The sequence below is a fragment of the Penicillium longicatenatum genome (assembly GCF_028827895.1).
Source record: "Penicillium longicatenatum strain IBT 33135 chromosome Unknown contig_2_segment0_segment0, whole genome shotgun sequence".
Lineage (NCBI taxonomy): Eukaryota > Fungi > Ascomycota > Eurotiomycetes > Eurotiales > Aspergillaceae > Penicillium > Penicillium longicatenatum.
Genome location: NW_026643120.1, coordinates 2,575,758 through 2,600,225, shown reverse-complemented (window position 1 = coordinate 2,600,225; position 24,468 = coordinate 2,575,758). Strand labels below are relative to the sequence as shown.

Below are 24,468 nucleotides of genomic sequence, written 5' to 3'. Positions count from 1 at the left end.
TCTACAGCTTTCTCCGCTAGAGCTTCTATTACGTAATGTGGGGATGCGGCTCCCCAGCCAGCTACCTCACACGATAAGGATAAGTAATGCCCGAGTGTATGTTCATGGTATGTACTGAGCTTAAGGCTCTAATTATTAGTTAATCGAATGGTACAGGATAGACCACTTTGGTGCTGTTCACTGTAATGGCTCGTTGCCGAACTTCTTGGCGTACAGGCCAAGAGCACGGATTGGCCAGTAGAACTTATAGTTGGGGTAGGAGATCATGCTAATTAGGTCAGTTTCATACAACTTCCAAAGTAAGAATTTCAAACATACCATGACTGGTTGAAGACACCTTCAATAGACTCTTGTAACCACTCGCCATTGGCTTGTTGCCGGGACATCAGCAGCTTCATCGCCTTTTCAAGAGGCTCCTTGTGGGGATATTGGGCTTCTAGCAGCGCCAGACAGGCCCATGCAGTTTGACACACTTGTGACTTCTCATGCTGGACGTAGACATGCTTCTCACTGCTGAGATAGGATTCACCCCAGCCACCGTCCTCCTTCTGCTTGGACAGCAGGAACTCGCAGCCGCGGCGAGAGTTCTCACTGGTCTCAAATGTCTCACCAATACTAGCCAAACTTTCGAGGGCAAACATCGCGGCGTAAGTGAAACAGATTCCCCAAGATCCGTACCAGCTTCCATCGGTCCGCTGGACTCGCTTGATGTAGGTGACAGCCTTGTCCTTGGCAGCCTTGATCTCGGCCGCGCGGTAGTCAGGGTAGAACTTGCTAAAGAGAGATAGCGCTGTCACCGATGCTGTAGTGCACTCTGGGTAGTCGTACCCAATCATGATTCCACCAAAAACCTCGGCAGCGTTCAGCCACTCAACCTTGGCAGATGCACGTGTAGTCTCATATTCAGTGAAGCCACCAGTGGGGTTCTGCATCAACAACAGACAGTCGACGCTATCCTTCAAGCGGTCCAGAGAAATAAGCTTGGGGAAGTCGTACATTTCCTGGAGTTGGATTGTCGATCGAAGACCCTCAGCGGTGCAATCACTGACGGTGTATCCCTGTGTCTTGGTACTGAAAGGCCAAGCACCTTTGCGATGCTGGCGGTAGCACTTCTCTTGATCAGGCACGTTCTCCCTCAGCTGGTGATCTTCGATGAACTCGAGAGCCTTCGTCAGCATGGGCCGCCACTTGGGGTCATCAGCAAGTCCAGCGACCACGACCGCTTGAGTGACGAATGTTGTATCCCACACCTGGACACCGTTGGTACCGTTTGCCAACATGCCCTCGCCCTTGAGCCACATATAGTCGTTGAGTCGCTCCCGGTGTCGACGCACGGAGTAGCTATCAGGACCATCATGGATATAGCAGGCAACCATGTTCATAGGGTTGTTGACAGGTCCTAGACCTGCGTAGTCAGTGTTTTCGTCTTCCATGCGGATCAGCTCCCAGGTCCAGTCTTCGGCTCGTTTGGTGATAGCTTTGACTCGGAGGAACGGATTCCACACCCGGACTAGAAGTTCATTGATACCGTTTAAGAGCCAAGTCTTCGGGTAATAATTATCAGCGGCATGGATAGAGTTGCGGTGGTTGGCAAAGTTGATAGATTCGTAGGGCTGAGGGTAAAGTTCCTGTCGGAGCTGCCTGGTAAAATCATTAAGCGGGAGAGACCACTTCTTGGACCAGATGTAAGACATAGGCAAGAACACCTGGCGCATATGGATCCACCAGCGCCAAGGGGCAAATGGAACCCAGTCGGGAAGAAGCCTGAAATATCAATCAGCAAAGTCTCAACGACTCGATCAATGCACGACATACCAAATCTCAGGGGGAACGGGATTGACACCCTCCCAATCCATCACACCCAGGACACTCAGCCAAAACTTCGCCCAGTGGGGCCCGTAGATAGCGCCGCCAAACTGGTGAAGCAGGCCACGAGCTTTGATCATGCGAGGATCATCCTCGTGAGCACCGACCAGGCGCAGAGCAACGTAGTTCATAGAAGTACCAAAGCAAGAACTGTGAGCTTCGATGTGCAAACCCCAACCACCATCATCGGGATTTTGGCGGGCGAACAGATAACGCTTGATCTCTGCAGCGTACTCCGGGGGGATGGGAGTGTTGGTCACATAATAGGTGATCAAAATGCCTGGCAAAAGAAACATTGGACCTCCATACTCACAAGCCCAGTTTCCAGGCTCTAGCTGGAGCTTTGAGAAGAAAGACAGGCCGTTCTCAGCTGATTGAAGAGGTGTCTTAGCCTCTGGCAAAATAGGAAGGCCCTGGCAAGCGACATGTTAGAGATGAGGGATTGGATGTAAATTTTGACTACATACCGTTGGAAGTCCCATATGGTACTTCTCGGCGACTGTTTGCAGCCAGGCAGAGTTCTCTGTGTCGGATTCAAGATAGCGCCAAGTCTGGCGGCCTTCTTCGTTGACCAGGCGCCAGCGAGTGTAGTCGGTCTTTGGGTCGCCATTCTCATCTGGTTTAAGGTGACCCTGAGCATCTGTCCTCCAAGGACCAATTGGAGAAGTCATTATTGTGGTTTGGTCAACTTCTCCGAGTACAATTGGAGAAGTTCAGCTGTAGTCTGGGAGCAGTTAGAATTGATAACCTTGGATCACCTTCAAAGCGGGTCGAGGCCCCTGGGGAAGCTGAGTCAGCAGTCTCAGAGTTTCACGGTACAATGAAGTACACGGATTCCTATGTGATGCAGCGCATTTGAAGATCTATTGATTTTGCTTTGTTCGGAAAATGAAAGATCCACTGAATACATGAAGTTGTGAGGACATTGGCCGGTGTGGTGGTTGGTAGGATCCCACAGTCAAAAGGGGCTATCCGGAACACAGGCATTCTCGAAGCACAAGTCACGGAAGTAAACAATCAACAATTATTTCCAAATTTTTTCTATCAATTGATACTAAACGATTCAGACGCTCAATCTATTTTGAAAACGCTTACTCAATGAAAATCAATTGATATGAAAATGGACCTTGTAATTCAAGTTGAAAACGTAAGCGGTCACGTTAGTCTCATCCGCATGGACATGTGTAGCATTACGGTATCAGAACTACCGTCCTCTCAATCCATAAGTTCATCCAATGGCACAGCCATCAATAGCTCCGAGCTTCTCTGTGCCCGAGAACACTGAAGAAACCTTGGTCCGCGCCTATATCGACAATACCCTCGCGGCTTTACTCCACGAACTTTCGCTACCACGGTCAGAAGGACAACCATCGGTCACGCTGCGACGGAGAACAAGCTCAGCAAGATACACAATTAACCAGCAAAATGGAGCACTGGAAGTAGTGCAGCCGGTGGTGTCATACCGGACCTATTCCTGGCCAGGGAACTCAGCGTTTGAAGCGTGGAGGTTCAGTATGAGCTTCTATTCTTGACATGCTTTTCTTCATTCTATCGTATGGCATGCTAAATTGAACAACTACGAGTAGCGGTTACCATTCGAATCCTTTCAGTGATTGACGAGGCCATACGGGTGGGACGATTAATTTCGAAGAGGTTGGTTCTTCTAGTCGATGGCAACCGATTGGTTCATGCTGAGTGTTTTTGTCCAGAGATATATACTATATCGATCCCGCATACTTTAGGTCGCAGCATGTCGTGGATAGCATAGTAGATGACCTTGCATACACAATTGGAGTGGATCGAACGGCTTTGAATGTTGTGAGTTCCTTCAGGCCCTCAAAACGCAGGAAAATACTCACAATCAGTAGGAGGCAGCAGGGAAAGGACTAGTCACTGGGTCATTTATTTTGAGGCGGGATTCACAGATCGTGCTAGACGCAAGGTCTTCCTCTCAGGTGAGATGAGCTCCGGCACTATGGGCATTGAGCTGTGAATGTGACGGTGGCTGGACCAGGATACTTTGATTCCCCGAATCCAGGAAAACGACGAACTTGATATCTCTGGCACTCGCTGGGTGCTCATTATTGAGAAAGAAGTATGCTTCCCCTCAGAAAGGCTCCATCCAGTTGCCCGAATGACAAGTTTCAGGCAGTGTTCCACCGACTTGCAAGAGATAATTATCACATCACAGCTCTTGCTGGTCAAGGCATTCTCATCACTGTAGGCCTGTATTTTCTATATAATGCAGACAATCGCAACTAATTGATCGAAACCAGGGAAAAGGATACCCGGATATTTGCACGCGTGCATTCATTCGACAGATCTTCGATTTCGCATCCAACGGCAATAGGCGACCCCTACCCATTTATGCACTTGTTGATGGAGATCCAGATGGTATAGCGATCATGTCGACGTACAAGTACGGGTCCATGGCGCACCTTCATGAGAATGCACGACTTACTGTGCCCGGATTGAAGTATCTTGGAATTCGGCTATCAGACGCAGTCCTTGACTCAGATGTTTCAGACAGCGTCCTTCTTTCTTTGACGGCCAGGGACCGCAGGAAGATCAACTCCATGCTTCGCAATAGTCCAGTCTGGGCTGATGACGGGCCAGAACCGGAATGGCGGCTTGAGTTGCAGCGAATGTTGATGTTGAATGTGAAAGTGGAGATCGAGACGATCTATGAGCATGACGGTGGTCTAGAAGGATGGATTAATCGAAAGATGTTCCGGCAGGCATAGTTGATAGGTATTCGAGGGACTGCTGCTGCTGGAATGCTGTAGCAAGTATATCATGAATTGTATAACCTACGCAGATCAATGGTTATAATGGAAATGCCCCACGCTCTCATTTTCAATGGTTAGATATACAAACTGTGCATCGAGAAGCCATTCCCAAGCCATGCAAGAAATTCAAAAACCACCAACTGACGCCAAATCATCAACGCATGTCCATTTCGTTATCAAATTGTCCAAAATCACTTAAAGTCCCAGTCCCTTCCGCACCTCATCCCGGACCTTTTCTTCATATTCGGGTCTTCTCTCACGCCACATCTTGGCCGCCTCAACATTGGCGGGACTCTCATCATTGGGCTCAGCAAGCATGCTCATGACAGAGATGAGAATCTTCTCCACACTCTGGATAGGCGACCAGCGCTCCGAGGCGTGTTCGTAGTGGTTCGGGTCGTCGCCGGGTGGGTGAAGGATGGAAATGCAGACTGTGCCATTGGGGTAGACTGAGAGATTGCAAATCAAATTAACATTTGCTCATGATTAAGGTATCTAGTAGAGGGCGGGACAAAACAAAAGGTTCTATTGCCTGGGAAGAATTTACCGTTTGGATGCCACACTCCACCGCCGACAAACTTCATTGTTGGTGGGCTGAGAGGGTAGTCTTTCGGGAACTTGAGCTCGGCTGCGAATACTCCACCCTCAAAGGGGGTGCCTCCAGGGCCCTCGATCAAGGCTTCCCAGTAGAACATGTCATCTTCCGACACGGGGCCCGCGGTGATGCCCTCTGGTGGGTTGGTGGAGAGGTTCTTGTATTCGTGAAACAGGCGCTTCTGGGCAACCGTGGAAGCCATGTTGTGGAGTTGGGAGGTGAGAGTCCAAGAATTGAGTGATTAAGGAATTGGGAAGAAGTGGGTTGGGGTTGGGTTCCGAGGGGTGGCAAAAGGTGGAGTCCCGTTGAGAGTGCGGAGACAGATCAAGAGGTCCAGTTGAACGAAGTGTGAAGTTGGTGGAGTAGGCTTTGAAAAGCAGTTATTAGTAAATAATAGAGGGTCCTGACTCTCGGAGGAGAAGAAGAAGTGAAAGTGTGTAACACTGAAACCTAAATGATTGGAATGTTGAGTTTCGCGGGGACACCGTCATTGGTCTGCCCCACGTCGATCCTCATGTGCAAATGTTCAGGTTCAGGCTTCGAAGATCAAAACACACAATATAGTAGAGATAATTTGTCTATAGCCGACCTCAGGATATATTCTAATATACAAAATCACAGTCTTTAACTGTCGAACCAATCAAAGATGCTCCCTCCGTCTCCAGAGCCTCCAGAGTCTCCGGAATCATCCCAAGGGTCATCTTTCCAGACGTCTTCTTGGTGGTTTTCAGCCCATGGATCTTGAGAACCATCGGGCGGTTGTTGTGCCTGCTGTTCATATGGAGGAAAATCGGATTGTTCATTCGGTGACGCCTGGCTGCTTTGTTCGCCCGACATGCCACGTTGCATGGCTTCATATCCAGCCATTGCACCAGCGCCGGTTGCGCCTGTGGCCATACCTTCAGCTAATCCACCTGCAGCACCGACTCGGCCCACAGCGCCTGTTGCGGCCTCGCCAATGGCTCCAGCTGCTCCAGCTGCTCCGGCTTCACCGGCCGCGGCGCCACCAACTGCACCACCAGCGGCAGCTTCCCCTCCCATGCCAGGGAACCACAAGGGCATGAAACCGAAGCCGCCACTATGGCTGTGACGGCTGAAATAATCGAAATCGATCGTCACGGCAGTGGCTAGCACAACCGCACGCTGGTCAAGTGTCATGCCTGTGGGGTTTGCCACATCAATAGGCGATCCTCCGGTAGGTAACGCCTCAGTTCCAGCCCCAGCAGAATCCATGCGCAAGGCATAGACACCCGTATCTGTAAAAATCTCTCGGGCAAAACCACCAAAGTTACGGTTCACAGACCCAACTAATCGATTTTCCGCAGACAGTAGATCGAAGTCCAAAGATAGGAATGGCGCATCGACATATGCAAACTGGTTGAATTCGCCCTGTCCTAACCCAGGCTTTTGTGCTAGTTGCATTTGTTGGGATTTTGACAGATCTGACCCAGAAAGCGAAAATTTCTGGGCACCCATGTCTACCGCTGGATTCGGAGACTGGTGATAAGTGAAGAGATTATATTTCCGGCGTAGCGGCGCCCACTCTTGTTGAGATTCACCAATGATCCGCATCTCATCCAAGCTGAGTGGTGAGATGCGCGGGTTCAAGGTCTCGTTGGCTGAGACAAGAGATCCTGGTGTGGTGTTCTGAAGGGCAGTGGAGGAGGTATTGGCGCTTGTGGTGACATCAAGAGGATCATAGATTTTAATTCGAGAGTTAATCCAGGAGAACGGACGATGGAACTGCGCTGATTAGTGGATATCCTTCAATCAAAACGTGGTCTAATGACTTACTCGCAAGACTTCATTCTCATGTCGGTCGAAAACATGCGTCACAAAGCTTCGGTGGGTGCGAAACATTTGACGTGAAATCGTATTGGTCATGCCCTTCTCTTGTTCTGCCATGTATCCCACATGGTTGCCTTGTGCATCCATTATAACGTATTTATTTGCTTGTTCGAAACCACTACCAAGACATGAGTGTTAGCAATTTAGCCATGCACTGGGTTCTATCCTGCACTCACACCATCAGGTTCATCATCTCCAGTTGACGCTGAACTACTAATCCAGAGTTTGCCAATATGCGTGCCGCGGGGTGATTTTCTTTGAGCACCCCATTTGGATCCTCTGGCATATGCACAGGGGAGAGAAGAGTGTTTTTTGACGGATCATAATTGGGATTGGGACCATCCTGAGGTTGGGGACTTGTTTGTTCGCTTTCATCTGGTACTTCAGGCCTTTTGGGTGTTTCGGGGATGTTTTTGGCGGGTTGAATTCGCTGTGATTTGAGCATGCGAGAACTCCTAGGGGAAGTTCTGCTTCTTAAGGATGATAAAGCGCGTTGAGAGGGAGCATTTCGTAGCGATGCTAGACGGAGTCTGCTGCCCCACATTTCGATGGGAGCTGCCAGTCTGTAGGCTGTAAGTAGGGGTTGAGTGGTGGGGGGAGGGTACAGAGGAAGGCGAGCTGGGCGGCAAGAAGTTCTCAAATGACGGAAGCTCACTGCGGCGTTAAGCGGAGATAGCGCCAGGTGTAGATCGCTTTCTACATGAATGCCTCGATAAGATTCTGGCTTTGAACGGCACGACATTTGGGATTTCCAGGTCTTTCTACAGTAATTTGATAGCCTTAAAACCCCAGAAACATCCCCCCCCCTCCTTTAATGTTTGCTGACACCCAGTACTAGGGCGTATTTACGTTGCCCAGCGTCAGAATGAACAAACACCCAATGCTCCAGATTACAAGTCCCGAGACCCGAGTTGAGATCTAATGGCGAACCCCGAAGGCGAGTAAGATTCTGACCAAAGACTTATTGTACTTATATATCCTTAAAATCAATTGACTCCTCTAATATCCCAAAGAGAAGTAATGAAAAAGGTGAAGATGCTAAATGTGTAGTATTTGCGGACGATGATCCGGACCTGCGGCGAACAGTCCATTGCAAGATAAACCTTTCCGATCCTATGTGGAGGTAACATGAGCCAATAAATTCCTAGACCGATTCGACATGCTCCAATAGACTGTCAATTGCTCACAGCAGTCCCTTGCGAGCCAGTTCAATCTTCCGTGCAGCCTCCCCCGCTTTGAATCCTCCTTTGGAAACGCAAATCGCACTGCCTTCTCCGAGCTCAACCTTTTCTTCGACATCGGGGTGTGGGCATGGACAATGATGCGGGACGCTAACGCAGGCGAGGGTACCAGGGCAAAGATATTTGCTGCATTGAGCTGTAGGAGAGTTTTTTGTCAGTAAAACTGGAACATGAGTAGGTTTAATCATGGCATCACGAGTGCTTTTATCATACCTTGGCTCCATGAGTTCTGGTACCGACCGCTGTCACTGGGGACGTCCTGAGCGCCCTGGTGGTGGCCTTGCTGTTGTTGGTTGCCCCCAAACATCTGTTCGAAGAAGTTGAACTGGGCCTGAGCAACGGCGACCAGCATAAGAATAGCCCACACAGACTGAAAAATAGAACGCATCATGGCGAATCGGGCAACAACTGAATGAGTCCAAGATGAGTGTGACCTGACCGATTAAACGGAAAGTCAAGTATAGATGAAGCCAGCTCACGGCCCGCACACGTGACGCCAAGCCTCCAAGAAAAAGTTCCCCTTTGGAGCTTCAACTTCCGCAACCCCAGACTATCCTCGAATTGTCCAACAATGCTGCAACCTAGGTTCCTGACGCCCCTCCGGGCGCTGGAGCGAGCCTTCACTCCATCTGTTCGATCGGCTTCAAGCCTCTACCAGCCGCAATCGCTCATTACACGAACCCTTTCCGCCAACCTCACCATCCCGAAAACCACACCCACACCCTCTCTCCTCTCATTCTCCCAAGTGCGTTACGCCTCTCACGCCTCTCAAGGAACAGCCAACCGACACTCGCGCGACCCCGCTGGAAAGCGTCTGGGTGCGAAGCGTTCCGGCGGCGAGTACGTCGTTCCCGGTTGCATTATCTTCAAACAGCGCGGCTCTAAATGGTTCCCCGGCGACAACTGCGCCATGGGTCGCGACCACACCATTTACGCTACTCAAGCCGGTTATGTCCGGTACTACTTGGATCCTCTCCAGCACCCCGACCGCAAGTACATTGGAGTTGTCTTCGACAAGGAGGATAAGCTTCCTTACCCGCGTAATGCGCCGAGCCGGCGCAGGCTGAACATGGTGTCTGTTCCGCGATTGGAACCCGTCGCTGAGCAGTCTGATCTGGTGGCTGAGATTAACGAGAACGGCACTCAGGTTGGATCCGTGGCGGCTGCCGATGCCGCTACCGGCCCGCAACTTCGTCCTGGATACATGTACCGTGAGGCCAATTGGGTTATTGGTCGTGCTGCTGAGATGGCCGGTGTCTTCGCTAAGCCCTATGATAGCCGGAACCGGTGGCTTGCGTGGAGGAAGCGCCAGGCTCGTGCTGAGCGGGCTGCTGAGATGAAGAGTTTGAGGGGCAATAAGAAGGCCGCCAAGAAGGCCGCCAAATAAGTGTGCATGATGTGATCCAGTTTGGATTTCTGTAGCGATATGAGGCTTTGTCTCCGGTGTTTCTCTGTATTATAGAAAGAATTTCCTTCAATGATATCTCCGCCTGTATCATGACAAGTTCCACAGCCCTAGAGTTCAACAGGTGGGTTTGAAGATCACATGTGTTTTTCGTATATCTGAAGTTGCCTGGGAACCTTGAAACACAAGGTTTGGACCAGAGGTTTCAGCAATGCGAACCCGAATAAGAGCCCGCAATAAGCGTGACTTCTAAGGTTTGCCTCGGGTTCTTATTCGGGTTCGGGTTTACTCCACTGATCGCCATCTGCATTTCACAGCATGTGTTCCATGAGTTTGTTAACGGTCTCCCATACAAGGCAACAATGGATCATGCTTAATTTTAAACGTGCGCAGCCAAAAGCTCTCCACGGTTCCGAAACGTGGGACCCTCACCCCCAACCAGATATCCAATGATCGTACGAAGCATAGCCAAAATTTAGGCATCCTGGATTCATATTGATGCTGCGATCGTCGCGGGTCCGAGACCTTCGCATTGATAGACGATCAGCAGAAGCACCCAAAGTTATACCATGGTTTGTCCAGTTAATAGAAAAATCATTATAAAACGCTCCAATGCCACCCTGATATCACCTGCTCCAAGTCTCATTGACATTGGCGGACGGGCGACATAACATGAAAGCCTTTGAACTATCACTCTTTGCATTGGCCTCTACTGGCGTTAGTGCCGCGGTTTCAGTTGGATCCTCAGTTACAACTGACCTCGGCACTTTCACCCTTACCAAAGGTGTAGCTTGCGCTTGTGCAAAACTTTCCCACTCATTCGGGGGAGTTATCTCTCCTCATGGCGCCAATTATACCACCCAAGCAGCAGACCGCTACTGGGATGTCCGAGCTGACTTGTCTCCGGCATGCATTTTCCTTCCTTCGACTCCGAAACAGGTTGCTGAAGCAGTCTCGATCTTCGAATCTTGCAATGCACAGTTCGCTGTTCGCGGCGGAGGGCATATGAACGTAAGAGAGAGCTTTCGAATCCATGTAGATCAAAGTCCAAACTAATGTAACCAGTACCCCGGTTCAAACAACATCAACGGCGGCGTCCTAATGCCTCTCGAGAAACTCAACAAAGTCAAAGTCAACGCCGACACCGTCGAAGTCGGCCCAGGCCTTACATGGTGGGACGTCGTGGAAGCCCTCGATCCACATGGCCGTGTCGCAATCGGCGGCCGAATGAAAACAATTGGTGTCCCGGGCCTAACCCTAATCGGCGGCTTCCACTACTTCAACAATAAATACGGATACGCAATGGACAATGCAGTCAGCTACGATGTTGTCCTTGGTAACGGGACGCAAGTCACCGCTAACCAAACTTCTCACCCAGATCTCTTCTGGGCGTTGAAGGGTGGTGCAAACAATTATGGTATCGTAACAAAGTTTACCTTGAAGACATACGATATGCCCAAGATTAGCACAACCATTCAGGTATTTAATGAGAGTGGCATTCCCAAGTTCCTCGACGCTGTCTGTGAGGCTGCCAAGCTCGATGACGAGAATTCTATTGCGGCTGGGATGGTTGCTACCGTTCAATATAACGCTACTACAAAGGTTGTGGATGCTTCCCTGCTGGGTGCTCAAGAGGGTGTTAGCAACCCTCCTTCGCAATTTGCGAACTTCTCAGCTATTCCGGCTACTACTCGGATCAATGAGGTTACTACTATGAAGAAATGGGAATCTGTTTTAGATACCCCCAAGCAGATGTTTCGGTAAGATCCACTGTGTTTATCTGTTCCATAAAAGACTGTTCCATTGAGCTGACATATTTTAGGGTAATGTTTTCCATGAAAGCAGTGAAGCCAGATGCAGAGGTGCTATACTCGATTTATAAGGCGTGGAAAGACGGCGTGGATACAATTGCCGATGTTCAGGGACTGTACCCAACATTTGTGACTAATGTCGCATCTGCACCTGCTGCGCGGGTCGCGAAGACCAATGGCATTGGCAATGTCTGGGGTCTTGAAGATGAGCCTCTTATCTGTTCGTATGCCTCTGAATATTTTGAGTGGATCTTAGCTAATAAGCAAATAGTATGGCAGTTCAGTACTGGATGGGACCTTGCCCAGGATGATCTCCGCGTTGAAGCTTGGTCTCGACAGCTTACGGAGCATTTGCATAGTATCAACGTTGAGAAGGGAATTGCGTCGGAATTCGTCTACATGGGCGATGCGGGTGAGTGGCAGGATCCTTTCGCGGGATTCCCCACTGAGAATGTTGCTCGGATGCGTAGTATTCGGGCGGATTATGACCCGTTGGGAGTTTTCTCGCGTTTAAACTGGGGAGGATTCAAGCTGGGACTGTGAGATTAAAACTATCTTGGTTATTTGCTGAGTCTGTGCCAAAACAGTGAGGTTGAATATGAAGATTAGTTTGACTACACATGTCTACACATTTATTTCAGCCTTTCCCAGCAATCAAATTAATTGTGTGCCAAGTGATTAATCTCGAGGAACTATGCCAGCAGCTCAGGTAACACATACTCGCTGGTGTAATTCCAAAGCATGGATGAATCGTGCGTATGGAAAGCAGCCCCAGTATACCACGTGCTGCGATAACCCTGCAAAGAGTACAGGTCTCCATAGAACCCATTTTTAATCTCATCTGCAGAAACAGTCAACTCAAACGGAGCATGACTATTATACGCCACGAATTGCGGGTCATCTGGTAATTTTTCGGCAATTCCGTTCGCCTGGAGTTTTCTGACGTATGAGAGAATCTCGCGTTTGACATCATTGTCTGATAGAGGTGACGGACTTCCATATTTGATATCGAAGACTCCCTCGATTGCCGTTCCGGTGACGACGTAGACGCCGGGTAACTTGGGGATATTTTGCTGTGTATCTGGGCTGGCGGAATAGGAGGTGTAGTTTGGTGGTAAGCCAGTGTTGTTCACTAAGCTGGTGTAGTAGCCCGTGTTGACGAATTTACCAAAGATGTTTGATTCGTGGTGGTCCAGGCTGAAGGCATGCAGATTATCAACCTTAGGAGGGATGGTAATCAGGAGCTTTTTTGCTGTCACTTTTTGATATCCTCCTGGTGTTTGGACGATCAATTCCACTCCTTTGTTATCTCTTTGCGTTGTGTTGACCACGGAACTACTTAGAAGAACATCACGTCCCAGGAGCTGCGTCACATGGTCGTAAATCTCATAATTATTCCGATTTGTCGTAATCAAGAATCCAGTGGCAATGTCACGAATAATATCCGTCCCAAAATTCTTGAAGACATATAATGTCGGCTGCTTGAGTTCATCGCCGAGGCCTTCACCGAAACTGCATATCGTAAATGTGGCATTTGCGATATCGGGGTATTTCTGAATGAATTCTCCAAATGGCAGTAACAAGTCTTCGGGCACAGGATCCGGAAGGAAGAAGCCCAGTTCCACGTCCGGATATTGAGCAAGTTGCTGCGCATACGCCTGTAGACCGGCCGTGGGATCCGGGCTGGTATAATTGACAGGCTTGGCAGTCTCTGGATCCAGGAACTGCGGCGTAACAGATGAAACGAAGCTTGGGTCCGCGATCTCCCAGGATACGTTCAGACGGTCGAAGAAATCTTTGACGAGTTGTTGGTTGTGGTATACTTGGACACCGTAGTCCACAGTCTGTTTAGTGTCTGGATCCTGATATGTATTGGTGTGGCCACCCAGGATGGCTTCCTTTTCGATCAAAACAATGGATTTGCCTTGATCACGGAGTTTCACTGCGGCGAATGCCCCAGAGGCTCCGCCGCCTATAATGGCGACATCGCGGACGATATTGTCATCCTCACATAAGCCCAATGAGGCAAGGAAGGCAAGCCCCCAGGCAAGAGCGCGTGCTTGTCGAACCATGGATGTTTGGATATCCGGTTACTGGAGTTGAAGGGTTGAAGTACGGATCGTGTGAGACTCGCATTCTCTTCAGCTTTATATCTTGCACGAATCCTGTAAACACAAGCAGCCATTCCTGTGTCACGGAACGAGTAGTCAGGCGGGTTTTCGATTCGTTATCTGATCAGGCAGGATCCACCACCTTAAAATTGTAGGCCCCTGCCCAGCATTCTTGTGCAGGGCTGATTGGAATATTTGGGTTGTGTTGAACCCATGATTTTTTTCTCTTAAATCATTGCAAGGATTTAGGTCAATATTCGACGCGTCGCTGGTCAATTTCATGTGGAATATGTCGGCCCTTTCTTTCTCGGTGAGTGGCGATTTTCATCGAAATCTACGAGGTTGGCAATCCCGAGATACACAAAATAAGCCACACTTTGGCATTTGCAACATCATGAGGGATTTGACAGCGCAAGATTCAAGCCGTTACCTGATGATAGATATCTACCTGAGTAGAGGGTTGCAAAGGTTGCATGATCTTAAGAATTACCTTTGCCGAGAGAATCTTGTTCTTATACCTTCCGTCGTTGCGAATGGCGACATATGCAAACTCGCCGAACAACGGAATGTTGCGAGAAATTAGAGCTTTGAATGTAACAAAGTACACTTTCACTTGATGCACCATTGGAATGTTCATCGGACCATATTCCCTTCCTTCCGGTGGTCATATTCCCGTCATTTTTGACATCCAAACGGCGATATCCGTCCCGTTGATTCCAAGGTTCATGTCAAAGCCCACTGAAAGCCATAGATGATAACCCGTGGAGACCTTTGGAACGAGTCACCTGAGGCGTAGCTGAAGTGGGTACTAGAATTAAATCTGCCATGGCTGCAGACGCCATAGATCTGAAACTCGGACCCATTGTTCGGTCCTTTATCTTCTAGAAGGGGGATTGCCGAGGTTCGTGCCGGTAAATGTCAACAGTGGGGATAGATACGAGTCAGAGCCATCTAGGAAGAAGAAAGATCGTCATGGCAATGATTCAGTGCCGCAAAAATGAGATCAACTCCCGAAGTCCAGATCAATCGACTGGTATTTGCTACTTTCATCCTTTATCTTACCGATCGACCTCATTACCTTTCCACCGCCATGAGTTTTGATTTCTCAACAAGACCCGGAGTACCCGAGCCCAGTGACGGAAAGCTGGAAATTCCATGAATTGACGTAGATTTCAGGGCCCAGATCGGGTTAGTGCCTCGGGCCAAATTGCTGGACCAGACAAAGTGGAGCCCGAAAACGTACGTACCTGAACGGCCCGTGAGTGTCAGGTGGCCTGTTCCTGACAGGAATCAGAGCCTCACTGGATTGCAGTCGGCTTGATCATACCTCAGCTGACCTGCATCCCGAACAACTTCATTGTTGTACTCACAAAGAGCCGAGAAGAAGCGGAGACGCAATCGAGCCTCGTGTGCTCGTGCAGCAGGACCGAGCCGGTGACCATAGCGCCCTAATGTGGCTTGCAACTTAGGGGGAACATTCATCCCGTCCCCAGCTGATTGGCGCAGCGTCCCACTCTTGGCTTCGAAAGGTTTGCTCTGACAGAGTCATCGCGATACGCCTCCTATTCAGTTCCACCTCTCTTAGCGACGAATTCCGCGTATCTTACGCTGTTTTCGACCTAGCGCAACTCAGTGCGTGGGCTGGGTCTAATTTCCGACATGAATGGATTGGATCACGCTCGGCAATGGAACTTAATCAATCGATCTGGTTCCAATAGATCTCGGTAAGATTCGACTAGAAACCCTTTGTTCCCCACATGGGAGATTCGAGACATGGAGGGTTCTTGGCTAGTACCGAACTTTCGTAGATTGCATACATTAGTCTAGCTACGCGATAGGTCTGACCGCGTGGAAAAACCCTGGCGATGGAGCTTGTCTCCTGACTTGCGAGGCCCCATTTATATCCATGGATGTTCGCTTCGTCTGGGGCTGGATTTTTTTGTCGACTTTTGTTGACCTCATGGCACCGTGCCGACTGGTCCTTGGTTAAGGGCACGCTTTTTTTCGCTGACGCGAAACTGAGACCGCAGCGATGAATACACCAATGCCCTTGGTCGGGCGTAGTCTCGCGATGTTTACGCTGTCGGTCGTAATGATGGGTCTGGCTGTTATCGCGGTTTCTGTAAGATGTTTTGTTCGTTGGTATCTTGTCCGGGCATTTGGATGGGATGATACACTGATGGTCGGGGCACTGGTATGACTTTTATCTCTTGGCATCTGTCCTTTTAAATTCAAAGGCTGACATTATTTCTTTTGTTTTAGGCCATTTTCATAGCTCTAACCGTCTGCTGCATCAACGGCGCCTCGGATGGCGTCGGCCACCAAATGGTAGACTTCGGGACGAACCTCGCCCTTTACGAGGCTGCTCTTCGTGTAAGTCATACAATCCAACATGTCATAACCACACCTGGGTCTCATTCTAATTCACTATATAGTGGTGGTGGCTCAGCCAAATCCTCTACATCTGGGCCTCGGCCGTAACCAAAATCTCCATCGCCGTCGCGCTCCTCCGCTTAACAGTACGGAAACAACACAGAATTATCCTCTACTGTCTGATCGGACTTACAATCGCCAATGCGCTCTATTTCTTTTTTATTCTCCTTCTCGACTGTCATCCCGTTTCTTATTTCTGGCACCAAGCAAATCCCATGGCAAAGGGATCTTGTTTGTCCACTACGCTTCTACTGGATATCGCATACCTATATAGCGCGCTCACCATTGTGGTCGACTTTTCACTGGGGCTTTTGCCGATCGTGCTTGTTTGGAATCTTCAAATGAATCGTCGGACAAAGTTTGCGGTTGGCGGTATTCTAAGTCTAGGTGCCATGTATGTGGATTCACGCAACACTGTTGATGCGAATGCTAACGATTGCCAGTGCGAGTGTTGCAGTGGTTATTCGACTTCCGTTCCTTCACTACTATACCGATCGAGATTTCCTCTGTAAGTTATTTCTGTTCATCTCCGTGCATATGGAGTATGCTAATCTGGATGATCTAGACTCAACTTACCAAATCGCCATATGGTCCATTCTCGAAACGGGCCTCGGCATTATCGCTGGTAGTCTTGTCACCCTCCGCCCGTTATTCCGCTGGTTCTTGGATGGAAGTCTTTATGGCAAACATAAGCGTTATGAAAGAAGTACTTCCGTACCATATCCATTGGCCAGTTTGAAGGGCGATGGGAATGGGACAGGGACGAAACTTTCCAGTGACCCCCGATACTGGCGTCCAGATATCGATGACACCAAGGTTGTTACGAGTGTTTCTTCGCCTAGGGACCTGGGTTTTCCTCCTTCCAATAGTAGTGAAGAGCATTTGTATCCGAGTCTCGGGGGAACTCGAAATCCGTATCATGTCAGTGTTCATGAAACTATCACGGTTGAGGAGGTGACGCGCACCACTTCTTCAACTAGCTAAATTACAAGCGAAAAATAATTAAATATATAGAAAAAAAAAACGTTATAATGAAATTGGTATCAAGATATGTAAATCACAAGCCACAAATAAATGATTCATTCCTCAAACAACCTGCCCAAGATTAAACTCTGACAAACAAACTCATTTCCAACCACTTGAACAGTGGGCAATGAATCGTCAGCGGGATTCGTCAAGGTGAATACAGCCGAGTGCTTGCGCTTCTTCCCATGGACCAGAGAGATTTTCTGTGTCTTCGGTCTCGGAGTTAACATAGACTTCGCGGAAGATTGGTCTGCGTCATCGACATAGACCAAGTCCCAGCTACAAGGTAGTGAGGCCTCGGACTGGGATTGCATCAATGCGCGTGCAGTTTCGAGATCGGGTACGCGCTCTACACGGGAAGCACCAAGCGCAAATGTGAGGAAGATATAGGCTCGGCGCTTTTTCTCTGCTTTGCCTCGACCAGTCACAATAAGCACAGACTTCCCGCCAAGTAATTTCGGTCTTGCAGCAATGGTATCGGATAGCCGGGTGTCACAAGGTGGCGTCGGTACCATCATTCGAGATTTTGTGGCCCCATTTAGATAAGTGGAGTCACCGGCTGGTAAAAGATACACATCCCAGTCGATAACGCGGCCCTTTGCAACACAGTCCTCTACCCAGCGGCCCGAGAGACAGGGTAGACCCAGTGCCAGGGCTTGCATGTACTTTTCACGGCGGGAATGTGTGTCTGCAATGAGGCATGCAAAGCCCACATTTTCAGCCAGAGATGTTAAGCGTAGACCTAGGCTACCAGACTGGGTCTTGTCACCTTTCATTGGTGAATCAAATGGAACGATTGACGAGGTTTCAAACAGTTCTGTAAATCCATCAAGCAAGATCGAGCCACCATTATCCGTGATGAGTTTGGAAACACGATCTTTAGATCCGTCGTCTTCCGTAAAAGACACCGCAAAGGCCATATTCGCAAAGATGCCGCTGGCAGATTGGATAGAGCGAGAGAAACGAGTGCTGGGGGTTGCTGGTAGGGATGACTTTTCCGGTGTATGAGAGACAGTTGCCCGAGGCACGGGCTCGGGCTGATGATAGGTAAAGGCTCGATCTTTGAATTGATTCCACAGAGTCATATCAAGGTAAATTCGACCAATGGGTACCTTGATCACATTCTCACTGTTGTTGAGGCCGCTATTAGGGAGACTTTTGCGTTGCTTGGGTCCGAGGATAACCGAAGTATGGCCGTAGATGTCGGTTTGGGGGTAGAACCCTTTATCAGCATGCTGAAAAAGCTCTTCCTTTGTGATTTTATCCTCCAGGCTGCGAACAATGTGTGTGACCTTTGGGACACCATGCATGTCGACCTTGACAGCATCACCGACACGGAGCTCCAACCTCTTGACAAGGCCTTTTATCACGTCAACGGGGAGACTGTCTTCGAATTTCACAGAGTATTTTGTTTGCGGGACCCCAAGTGGTGTTCCGTAGCAGGTCGCGGGGTAGTATGCTTGTTTTTGGCCCATCCACACAGCGATTACTTGATGAGGAGCAATTATGGTATTATCAGAAGATTCCCGGGCAGGTCGAGGTGTAGTAGGAGGGCTGTTGGCGGCGTTGCTGTCTGATGGAGGCCGGTCGGAGTCGATATCAGCATCAGTAAGCTCAGTGAGTTCAGAAGATGCAACTGATTCAGGCTTCTGGGCGACAACGGGTTGATCAGGCTCTTGAACCTCTGGCTTCTGTGCTTGCATAGGCCGCTTTCTCATATCCCGAGGAGCAGTCACTCTACTGTGCCTTGATCTTCGTCGCACGATCGGTTGCTGAGGAGAGTCTCCGATTTCCCATACATTTTCGTCTCTAGCAGCGGGTCTGGACTGTCTGCGGGCAGGCGCAGGTTCATGAACTACTGTGGAAGTAATCTGTTGAGCGGGGCTCTCGCGGATGGGCGCTGTAGTCTTGGGGGGCTGTGCGCGAGGTGTTGCAGGAGCTGCAGTGTCAGATGTATTGAGGCTCTGGCCAAAGCTCTGGCCGAGGTTGCCTCGCCTTCTTTTTTTAGGGCGAGTCGGAGATCCATCAATGACCAAGGAGTTGTACTGATCATCGTCGGCAGTGAAGAAATCCAGACCAATGTCCCCGATCTTGAAATCAACTTGAGGAGAACAGTCCGAGGCAATCTCAGTCAATGCACGGCGTTGTCTTCCACTGGGGCTGGACAGAATCTGGGAATGTGCCTGGGACACAAGGGTCTTGATTGGGGAAGAAAGGGCACGGGATTGCGAGTGCCGCAACTGACCAACACGATGAACACTTTCAGTAGGGTGCATAGGAGGAAGGTCATCATCTTCATTGTTCATTTGATCATCATTTGACTCGGCTTCCCATTCATGAGCTTGATTGTGGCTAGGACTTGTCTCTGGGATACTTGTTAACCTAGCCATATCGCCAAGATCTGGGCGTAGGTGAACAGGTGTTTCGGTAACACGCGAGGGCATCGACGAAGATTTATTCCCGGAGCCACCTTGGGAACTGTTAGAAAACGGCCCGGGCCTTGGCAATGCATGTGGATTGCTAGAGCTAAGGCGTGAATTCTCGTTTGACGACGTATTCTGGACCATTTCGACCTGATGGCTCTGCGTTGGAGAGTTGGCATCCGAGCAGCGCCGATCTTCGGGTCGGGAAGGAGGGGGCGAAGACTGAATGCGTCGTCGGATAGATGAGACATTGACATTATCAATGTTGTTAAGTTTTGAATCAAGCTGCAGTGGAAATGGTTGCTGCTCGGCTTGGGCCTCATGGTTGTTAGGCCTGGGTGTTGGTTGCGGTGATTGTTGAGAGTCTTTTACCATAATTTGGGAAGACCGATTAGAATGCGGATCCCTATCATTGGGGTCAAGCTGAGCAATTCCAATATCATGCTCCGGTCTTGCATCGGCTAGAGCTAATGGTCCATGTTCTATTCCAAGGACTTGTGAGAGCCGATCGTGTGCACTGTCAATCTCAATTACCATACTGGGGTAGTTTTCTTTGTCCTCTTCTGAAGAATGAGGAAGTTCCTGTGACTGGGGGACTTGAGGACCCATGTCATCCTCTTGTTCCGTTTCTTCTTCACTTCCAGCAGCTCCCGTTTCAACAACATGCATATCTGGATACTCTGGGGAAGTAGCACGGTCCTCAGACTGGGCAGGGGCATTTAGAGCCGCAAATTGAGCGGCAGTTTCTTCATCAAAAACTCGCTTTCGCCTTGCATTTTCGACGAAGCTTGATTCCTTGTTGAACTCCTGGTCGAGCGGGTCATCCGAATGCATATCATCCGCGGACCGAGTCAACCGCTCTCCTAGAGATTTGTCACGCCTTGATTGCGATTCCTTCATAGATATGTAGTTGAGATTCGGTTCCGATGACTCTCTCGCAAAATGAACCAGCGGCGAGGAAATATTGTTGGCGATCTGGGGACGCTGAATAGGTATATTTGGAGATGGACGGTCTGACACAAATTCCGGTTGTTGGCCATGAACCAGAGGAGATGATGGCGCCTGGGTTGCCTTGAAGAGCTGGCTCAAGCCCATGAGTCCCCCGCTCGATTCTATGTCTCCGGCAAGAGGATTCCTTGAGAGTGTGGGCGTCTCCATCGATGTGCCTGGCGTATGGGGTTTTTTAATCGTAGTGCCAGGGGTCGTTGCCATAAAACGCTGGGATTCGGGAAAAAGCTCGGGCTGGTATGCCATGGGCGAAGATTCGGTCGGGTCATAGTTACTTTCTTCATCTGGAATTGGAGAAAGGTCGGCTTCGTGGCGGGCAGTATCAAATTCAGCGAGAAGATCGATATGGCCACTGTCGCCCTCATGCAGCGTCATAAGAGTAGCGTTATCTGCACCGGTTTGAGAAACTCCTCCATACATAGACTCTCCATTTCGTTGAATGATGCTATCGTAAATTGATTGTGAGACAACTTGGGTGTCGCTCGGGGTGACATCCGTGGGGTCCATTGCTGGAGGTTGTGACCCAGAAACTGGTCTGGACTGATTCGGCTGACTAGGAGGCTTCATGAGGTTTGTTTCATAGTGTCGGTGGAGCGAAGGAGGGTTTCGCTTCTGAGAGGAGCTCGTAGGGTCCGAAGGCGTTGGGGATAATTGCCGGGGGGCCGTCGGGGAACCTTCGAGATTGGAGCGATTTATAATTTTATTTGAATGGATCAACTGAGTTTGCGAGGGGCTACCAATTTTCGTTTGTCCGGCGATATCTGGCTGAAGTTGTTCGTGCTCCTGAAGACGTCGGGATTAGCCCAATAAGAATCTGGAACGCTGCAGGTCATTACACATACAAGTCCCAACGCGACGCGTTGCAGATGGGCAATATCGATACTGTCCTGGGTCTCCATCCCTTATACCGTAGCTCCAATAAACTAGACAGAAGTTGTCATACTCTATGCGCCATTGTACGATATAGTTAATAGATATGGACAATTATTACGTCGTGAACTCTGCTTCGACCGAGAATTGAGGCGGACGCGAAACGCGTGACCCACGTGACTTAAAACCTCAGTAATATTACCTAGCTTGGTCTAGCGTAACTTTTGATACGACAAACCGCGGCTGAAGAGCATTTCTATACATCAAAGAGACTATGCAATGCCATTATGTAGATATGTACTTAATTGTACATGAATATCGAGTTTATTGGGTATCTGAAGCCCTCATAATTATATACAAGAAATGGAAGCCGACTATTCCTAATCTCGGCTCCGATTGGGAATCCATCGTCGGAGCAGGAACTCTCGTACTCGGTAGCGACCAAGAACAGCCCCGATATCGTCAAAGGAAGCTGTGGGTGGCGGCACTTGAACATAAACAATTACCAAGCTCTTTTTCACTTGGGCCTGGACCCGGTTCACACAATGTAACCACCACCAACTTCGATCTTGCTTCCGCGCCACATAGTCCCTGCGTTCTTGTGTCTCCGTCCAGTAGGGATCCTCATATGAAGGGACGATAATGACGGCAAATTCGGCGTGAGAGAAGACGGGTCCTCGGTTGTAGAGCAGATAGTCCGTACCAAACTTAACACCAGAGCGAACAACCCATCCGAGGGATCGGAAGTGGTGGTATACAACATATGAAATCAAGAAGGGATCGTCGGGCTGCAAATTTTCGGAGGAGAGGCGCGGCGGATAGTGGGAGTGGTGACACAAGAGGGAGAAGAGGGAGGAGGTCGGTATAACGGCATTGGTCTCGCGGTCGACGACCCGCAACGCACCTAGGCAATACACCAGGAAGAATGTCTCTTCATTCGAAATCTGGAGATGCTCCTCATTTGCGAACTCCATGTCGAGATCAGCATCATCATCAAGCAGGGGAGACGCTTCCTTTTCCTGAACGACCGGTGAAAACCGCACGGATTTTCCATTGGGTGAGTTGGTCACATCAGTAGTTGGCACAGCATTGCCGTTTTGCATCGCTTGCTGCCGGTTTCTTTGGTATTTAGCTTCCATGGCTTTCTTCACGGAGAATTTTTCTATCGATATGGGGGTAGCAGGTGAGCCGTCGGTGGGCACTGGAGACGAAATGCCGGACTGTCTGGCTGCAGCTTCAGCCTTGAGTCTTTCTTCAACCATCAGCCTTTCCACCCTCGCACGCTCGAGCTTCAATTCACGGCGTTCTGTTCTTCGTTTCCGTGTAGCCTCCTCACTAGTGTTCCCACCCAATAGACCTCTTCTCTTCTTTTCACGCTCCAGCCAGCTGGGCTCACTTCGACTCAGATTACCCTTGCCGAAAAATCCCATCTGCCACAAGGCTTTGATTGTTCGCTCATCGGTAACATGTACGGAAGAGGTGGCCAGGTCAAAGTATGCAGTGTAAACTTCTTGGCGAGGAGGGGAGATCAAGAAAGATAGATACGAGAGGGCAACACTAATGAGAGAAAGAGGATTATGAGGAATTACAGGAGGAACAGGGTGGATAGTGACGGGAAGAGGGAAGCGATGAATCTCCCTGTAGTTGGGCCTAGAGGACCGAGTCCGTGTGCGGCCTTTCCCTTTGGCAGGGCTAGCTGGGGCTGCTGGGCTTGGAACTTCGGCCATGTTGAAGAATTACTGGAGAAATTGAAGACTGAAAAATTCCTTTGAAGAGGTAGGGTTAGCTTGACTCTTCCAATACGTATGCGAAAGTGAAGGTTGCATAGTGGTGATCTTCTCAGATACCGTTGTAGTCAAAAATAACATCATCGGCAACGGCTGAAATCAAAGTAGTGCCGATGCCTGAGTTTAAATTTTTGGTCATCATAAAAGAGGGGTATTGGTGCAGAAAAAAAAAAAGTAGCTCATAGAGCTATTGTAAGACTCACCTGCAATCTCTGCGGCCCAAAGAATGTCGAGATTGGGCCAAGTAAAGGATAATGGTAGATGTTGAGGAGAAATGGTTCAGCTGCCTTCCAAGGCTAATAGCTGAGCGATTGCATTAGTGCATCATAAACACTGTTGAGGATCCAAAGCAAATTCCTCTAGAGATCAGAAGTGGGAAGAAGTCAAAATTGGAGAGCTTCGGGTTTTTAAGCGTATGGCATGACTAAGCGGACCGGTCCGAGTGCGTCGGCGTCAAAAAAAATTCCTCCGACTCCAGCATCCACGACTCCAGCAATTCTTATCGTCAAACCGCACGACAATACCGCCAAGTAAGTATTTGAGCCTTGAGCGCAAAATTCTGTGCTTGTGATTATAGGAATTTACTGACTTTTTACCCATTAGCATGCATCTTATGGTATGTTCGAACCTCTTACGACCACTGAAACGAACCCTACAATCAATTCGGACTTCGCCAGGAACAACCTCGCTAATCAATGAATCAGTACACTCTCGGTCCCGATGGAAAGCGTGTCTACACCTTGAAGAAGGTAAGCCACTTTTCAAGATCTACCATTGAAATCATCGTGCTAACTGTTTTATCTTAGGTCGTTGACGGCAAGGTCTCCAAGTCCGCGTATGATTCCAAAGCCCCAATCAATCATCATTTGCAGTTACTTACATATAGAAGTCACCCCGCCCGCTTCTCCCCCGATGACAAGTACTCTCGGTATGTGGATATGACACCAAGACAGGTAGAAGACCTCGACTGACATTTCATTCCTAGTCACCGTGTTACCCTGAAGAAGCGCTATGGCCTCCTGCTCACCCAGCAGACCGGTACGAATCAACCTCGCTATTCTAAATTCACGATAGAAGACTGACTTCCAGCTTCAGAGGACGCTCCTGCTGTTTAAACAAGAAACTCGGATGGAAAAATTGGGTTTGAGGGATCACAAGGTGCTTTGACCTGTGTTTCGGCGCATGGTGTTAGTTTGTACAGTCGATGGACGGCTGCTGTTTGCATGGCTTCGGATATTCGCCGAGTGTTAGGGGC

General features: G+C 49.3%; 12 protein-coding genes across 12 annotated transcripts; 5 read left to right on the top strand and 7 right to left on the bottom strand.

Moving 5' to 3' along the window:
* Positions 1–177: 177 nt before the first annotated feature.
* Positions 178–2,537, bottom strand: N7484_003495 (terpene cyclase/mutase family protein; the record flags this gene model as incomplete). The annotated part of the gene is made up of 4 exons (XM_057113915.1): positions 178–268; positions 319–1,764; positions 1,816–2,279; positions 2,334–2,537. 4 exons carry the CDS (start codon positions 2,535–2,537, stop codon positions 178–180), a joined length of 2,205 nt encoding a protein of 734 aa, XP_056974055.1.
* A 564-nt stretch (positions 2,538–3,101) lies between these two features.
* Positions 3,102–4,610, top strand: N7484_003494 (uncharacterized protein; the record flags this gene model as incomplete). Its single annotated transcript, XM_057113914.1, has 7 exons — positions 3,102–3,378; positions 3,453–3,519; positions 3,576–3,684; positions 3,735–3,821; positions 3,881–3,961; positions 4,015–4,086; positions 4,143–4,610. The coding sequence occupies 7 exons, from the start codon at positions 3,102–3,104 to the stop codon at positions 4,608–4,610; spliced, it is 1,161 nt and encodes a 386-aa protein (XP_056974054.1).
* Positions 4,611–4,850: 240 nt separating this feature from the next.
* N7484_003493 (E2 ubiquitin-conjugating protein UBC7) lies at positions 4,851–5,452 on the bottom strand (the record flags this gene model as incomplete). Its single annotated transcript, XM_057113913.1, has 2 exons — positions 4,851–5,104; positions 5,203–5,452. 2 exons carry the CDS (start codon positions 5,450–5,452, stop codon positions 4,851–4,853), a joined length of 504 nt encoding a protein of 167 aa, XP_056974053.1.
* A 422-nt stretch (positions 5,453–5,874) lies between these two features.
* On the bottom strand, positions 5,875–7,642 carry N7484_003492 (scramblase family protein; the record flags this gene model as incomplete). The annotated part of the gene is made up of 3 exons (XM_057113912.1): positions 5,875–6,993; positions 7,045–7,216; positions 7,275–7,642. The coding sequence occupies 3 exons, from the start codon at positions 7,640–7,642 to the stop codon at positions 5,875–5,877; spliced, it is 1,659 nt and encodes a 552-aa protein (XP_056974052.1).
* Positions 7,643–8,281: 639 nt separating this feature from the next.
* Positions 8,282–8,730, bottom strand: lcl2 (the record flags this gene model as incomplete). The annotated part of the gene is made up of 2 exons (XM_057113911.1): positions 8,282–8,475; positions 8,553–8,730. 2 exons carry the CDS (start codon positions 8,728–8,730, stop codon positions 8,282–8,284), a joined length of 372 nt encoding a protein of 123 aa, XP_056974051.1.
* A 180-nt stretch (positions 8,731–8,910) lies between these two features.
* Positions 8,911–9,726, top strand: N7484_003490 (mitochondrial 54S ribosomal protein bL27m; the record flags this gene model as incomplete). The annotated part of the gene is made up of 1 exon (XM_057113910.1): positions 8,911–9,726. One exon carries the CDS (start codon positions 8,911–8,913, stop codon positions 9,724–9,726), a length of 816 nt encoding a protein of 271 aa, XP_056974050.1.
* A 690-nt stretch (positions 9,727–10,416) lies between these two features.
* Positions 10,417–12,098, top strand: N7484_003489 (FAD-binding oxidoreductase; the record flags this gene model as incomplete). The annotated part of the gene is made up of 3 exons (XM_057113909.1): positions 10,417–10,755; positions 10,810–11,504; positions 11,567–12,098. The coding sequence occupies 3 exons, from the start codon at positions 10,417–10,419 to the stop codon at positions 12,096–12,098; spliced, it is 1,566 nt and encodes a 521-aa protein (XP_056974049.1).
* Positions 12,099–12,247: 149 nt separating this feature from the next.
* N7484_003488 (amine oxidase, flavin-containing superfamily) lies at positions 12,248–13,627 on the bottom strand (the record flags this gene model as incomplete). Its single annotated transcript, XM_057113908.1, has 1 exon — positions 12,248–13,627. The coding sequence occupies one exon, from the start codon at positions 13,625–13,627 to the stop codon at positions 12,248–12,250; it is 1,380 nt and encodes a 459-aa protein (XP_056974048.1).
* Positions 13,628–15,698: 2,071 nt separating this feature from the next.
* Positions 15,699–17,083, top strand: N7484_003487 (uncharacterized protein; the record flags this gene model as incomplete). Its single annotated transcript, XM_057113907.1, has 5 exons — positions 15,699–15,860; positions 15,929–16,039; positions 16,102–16,493; positions 16,543–16,607; positions 16,665–17,083. 5 exons carry the CDS (start codon positions 15,699–15,701, stop codon positions 17,081–17,083), a joined length of 1,149 nt encoding a protein of 382 aa, XP_056974047.1.
* Positions 17,084–17,178: 95 nt separating this feature from the next.
* On the bottom strand, positions 17,179–21,455 carry N7484_003486 (chromatin-binding protein RAD9; the record flags this gene model as incomplete). The annotated part of the gene is made up of 2 exons (XM_057113906.1): positions 17,179–21,339; positions 21,399–21,455. 2 exons carry the CDS (start codon positions 21,453–21,455, stop codon positions 17,179–17,181), a joined length of 4,218 nt encoding a protein of 1,405 aa, XP_056974046.1.
* Positions 21,456–21,806: 351 nt separating this feature from the next.
* On the bottom strand, positions 21,807–23,153 carry sen2 (tRNA splicing endonuclease subunit SEN2; the record flags this gene model as incomplete). The annotated part of the gene is made up of 1 exon (XM_057113905.1): positions 21,807–23,153. One exon carries the CDS (start codon positions 23,151–23,153, stop codon positions 21,807–21,809), a length of 1,347 nt encoding a protein of 448 aa, XP_056974045.1.
* A 480-nt stretch (positions 23,154–23,633) lies between these two features.
* On the top strand, positions 23,634–24,328 carry N7484_003484 (H/ACA ribonucleoprotein complex subunit NOP10; the record flags this gene model as incomplete). Its single annotated transcript, XM_057113904.1, has 7 exons — positions 23,634–23,743; positions 23,817–23,829; positions 23,918–23,962; positions 24,020–24,048; positions 24,103–24,141; positions 24,199–24,251; positions 24,303–24,328. 7 exons carry the CDS (start codon positions 23,634–23,636, stop codon positions 24,326–24,328), a joined length of 315 nt encoding a protein of 104 aa, XP_056974044.1.
* Between the last annotated feature and the right edge of the window lie 140 nt (positions 24,329–24,468).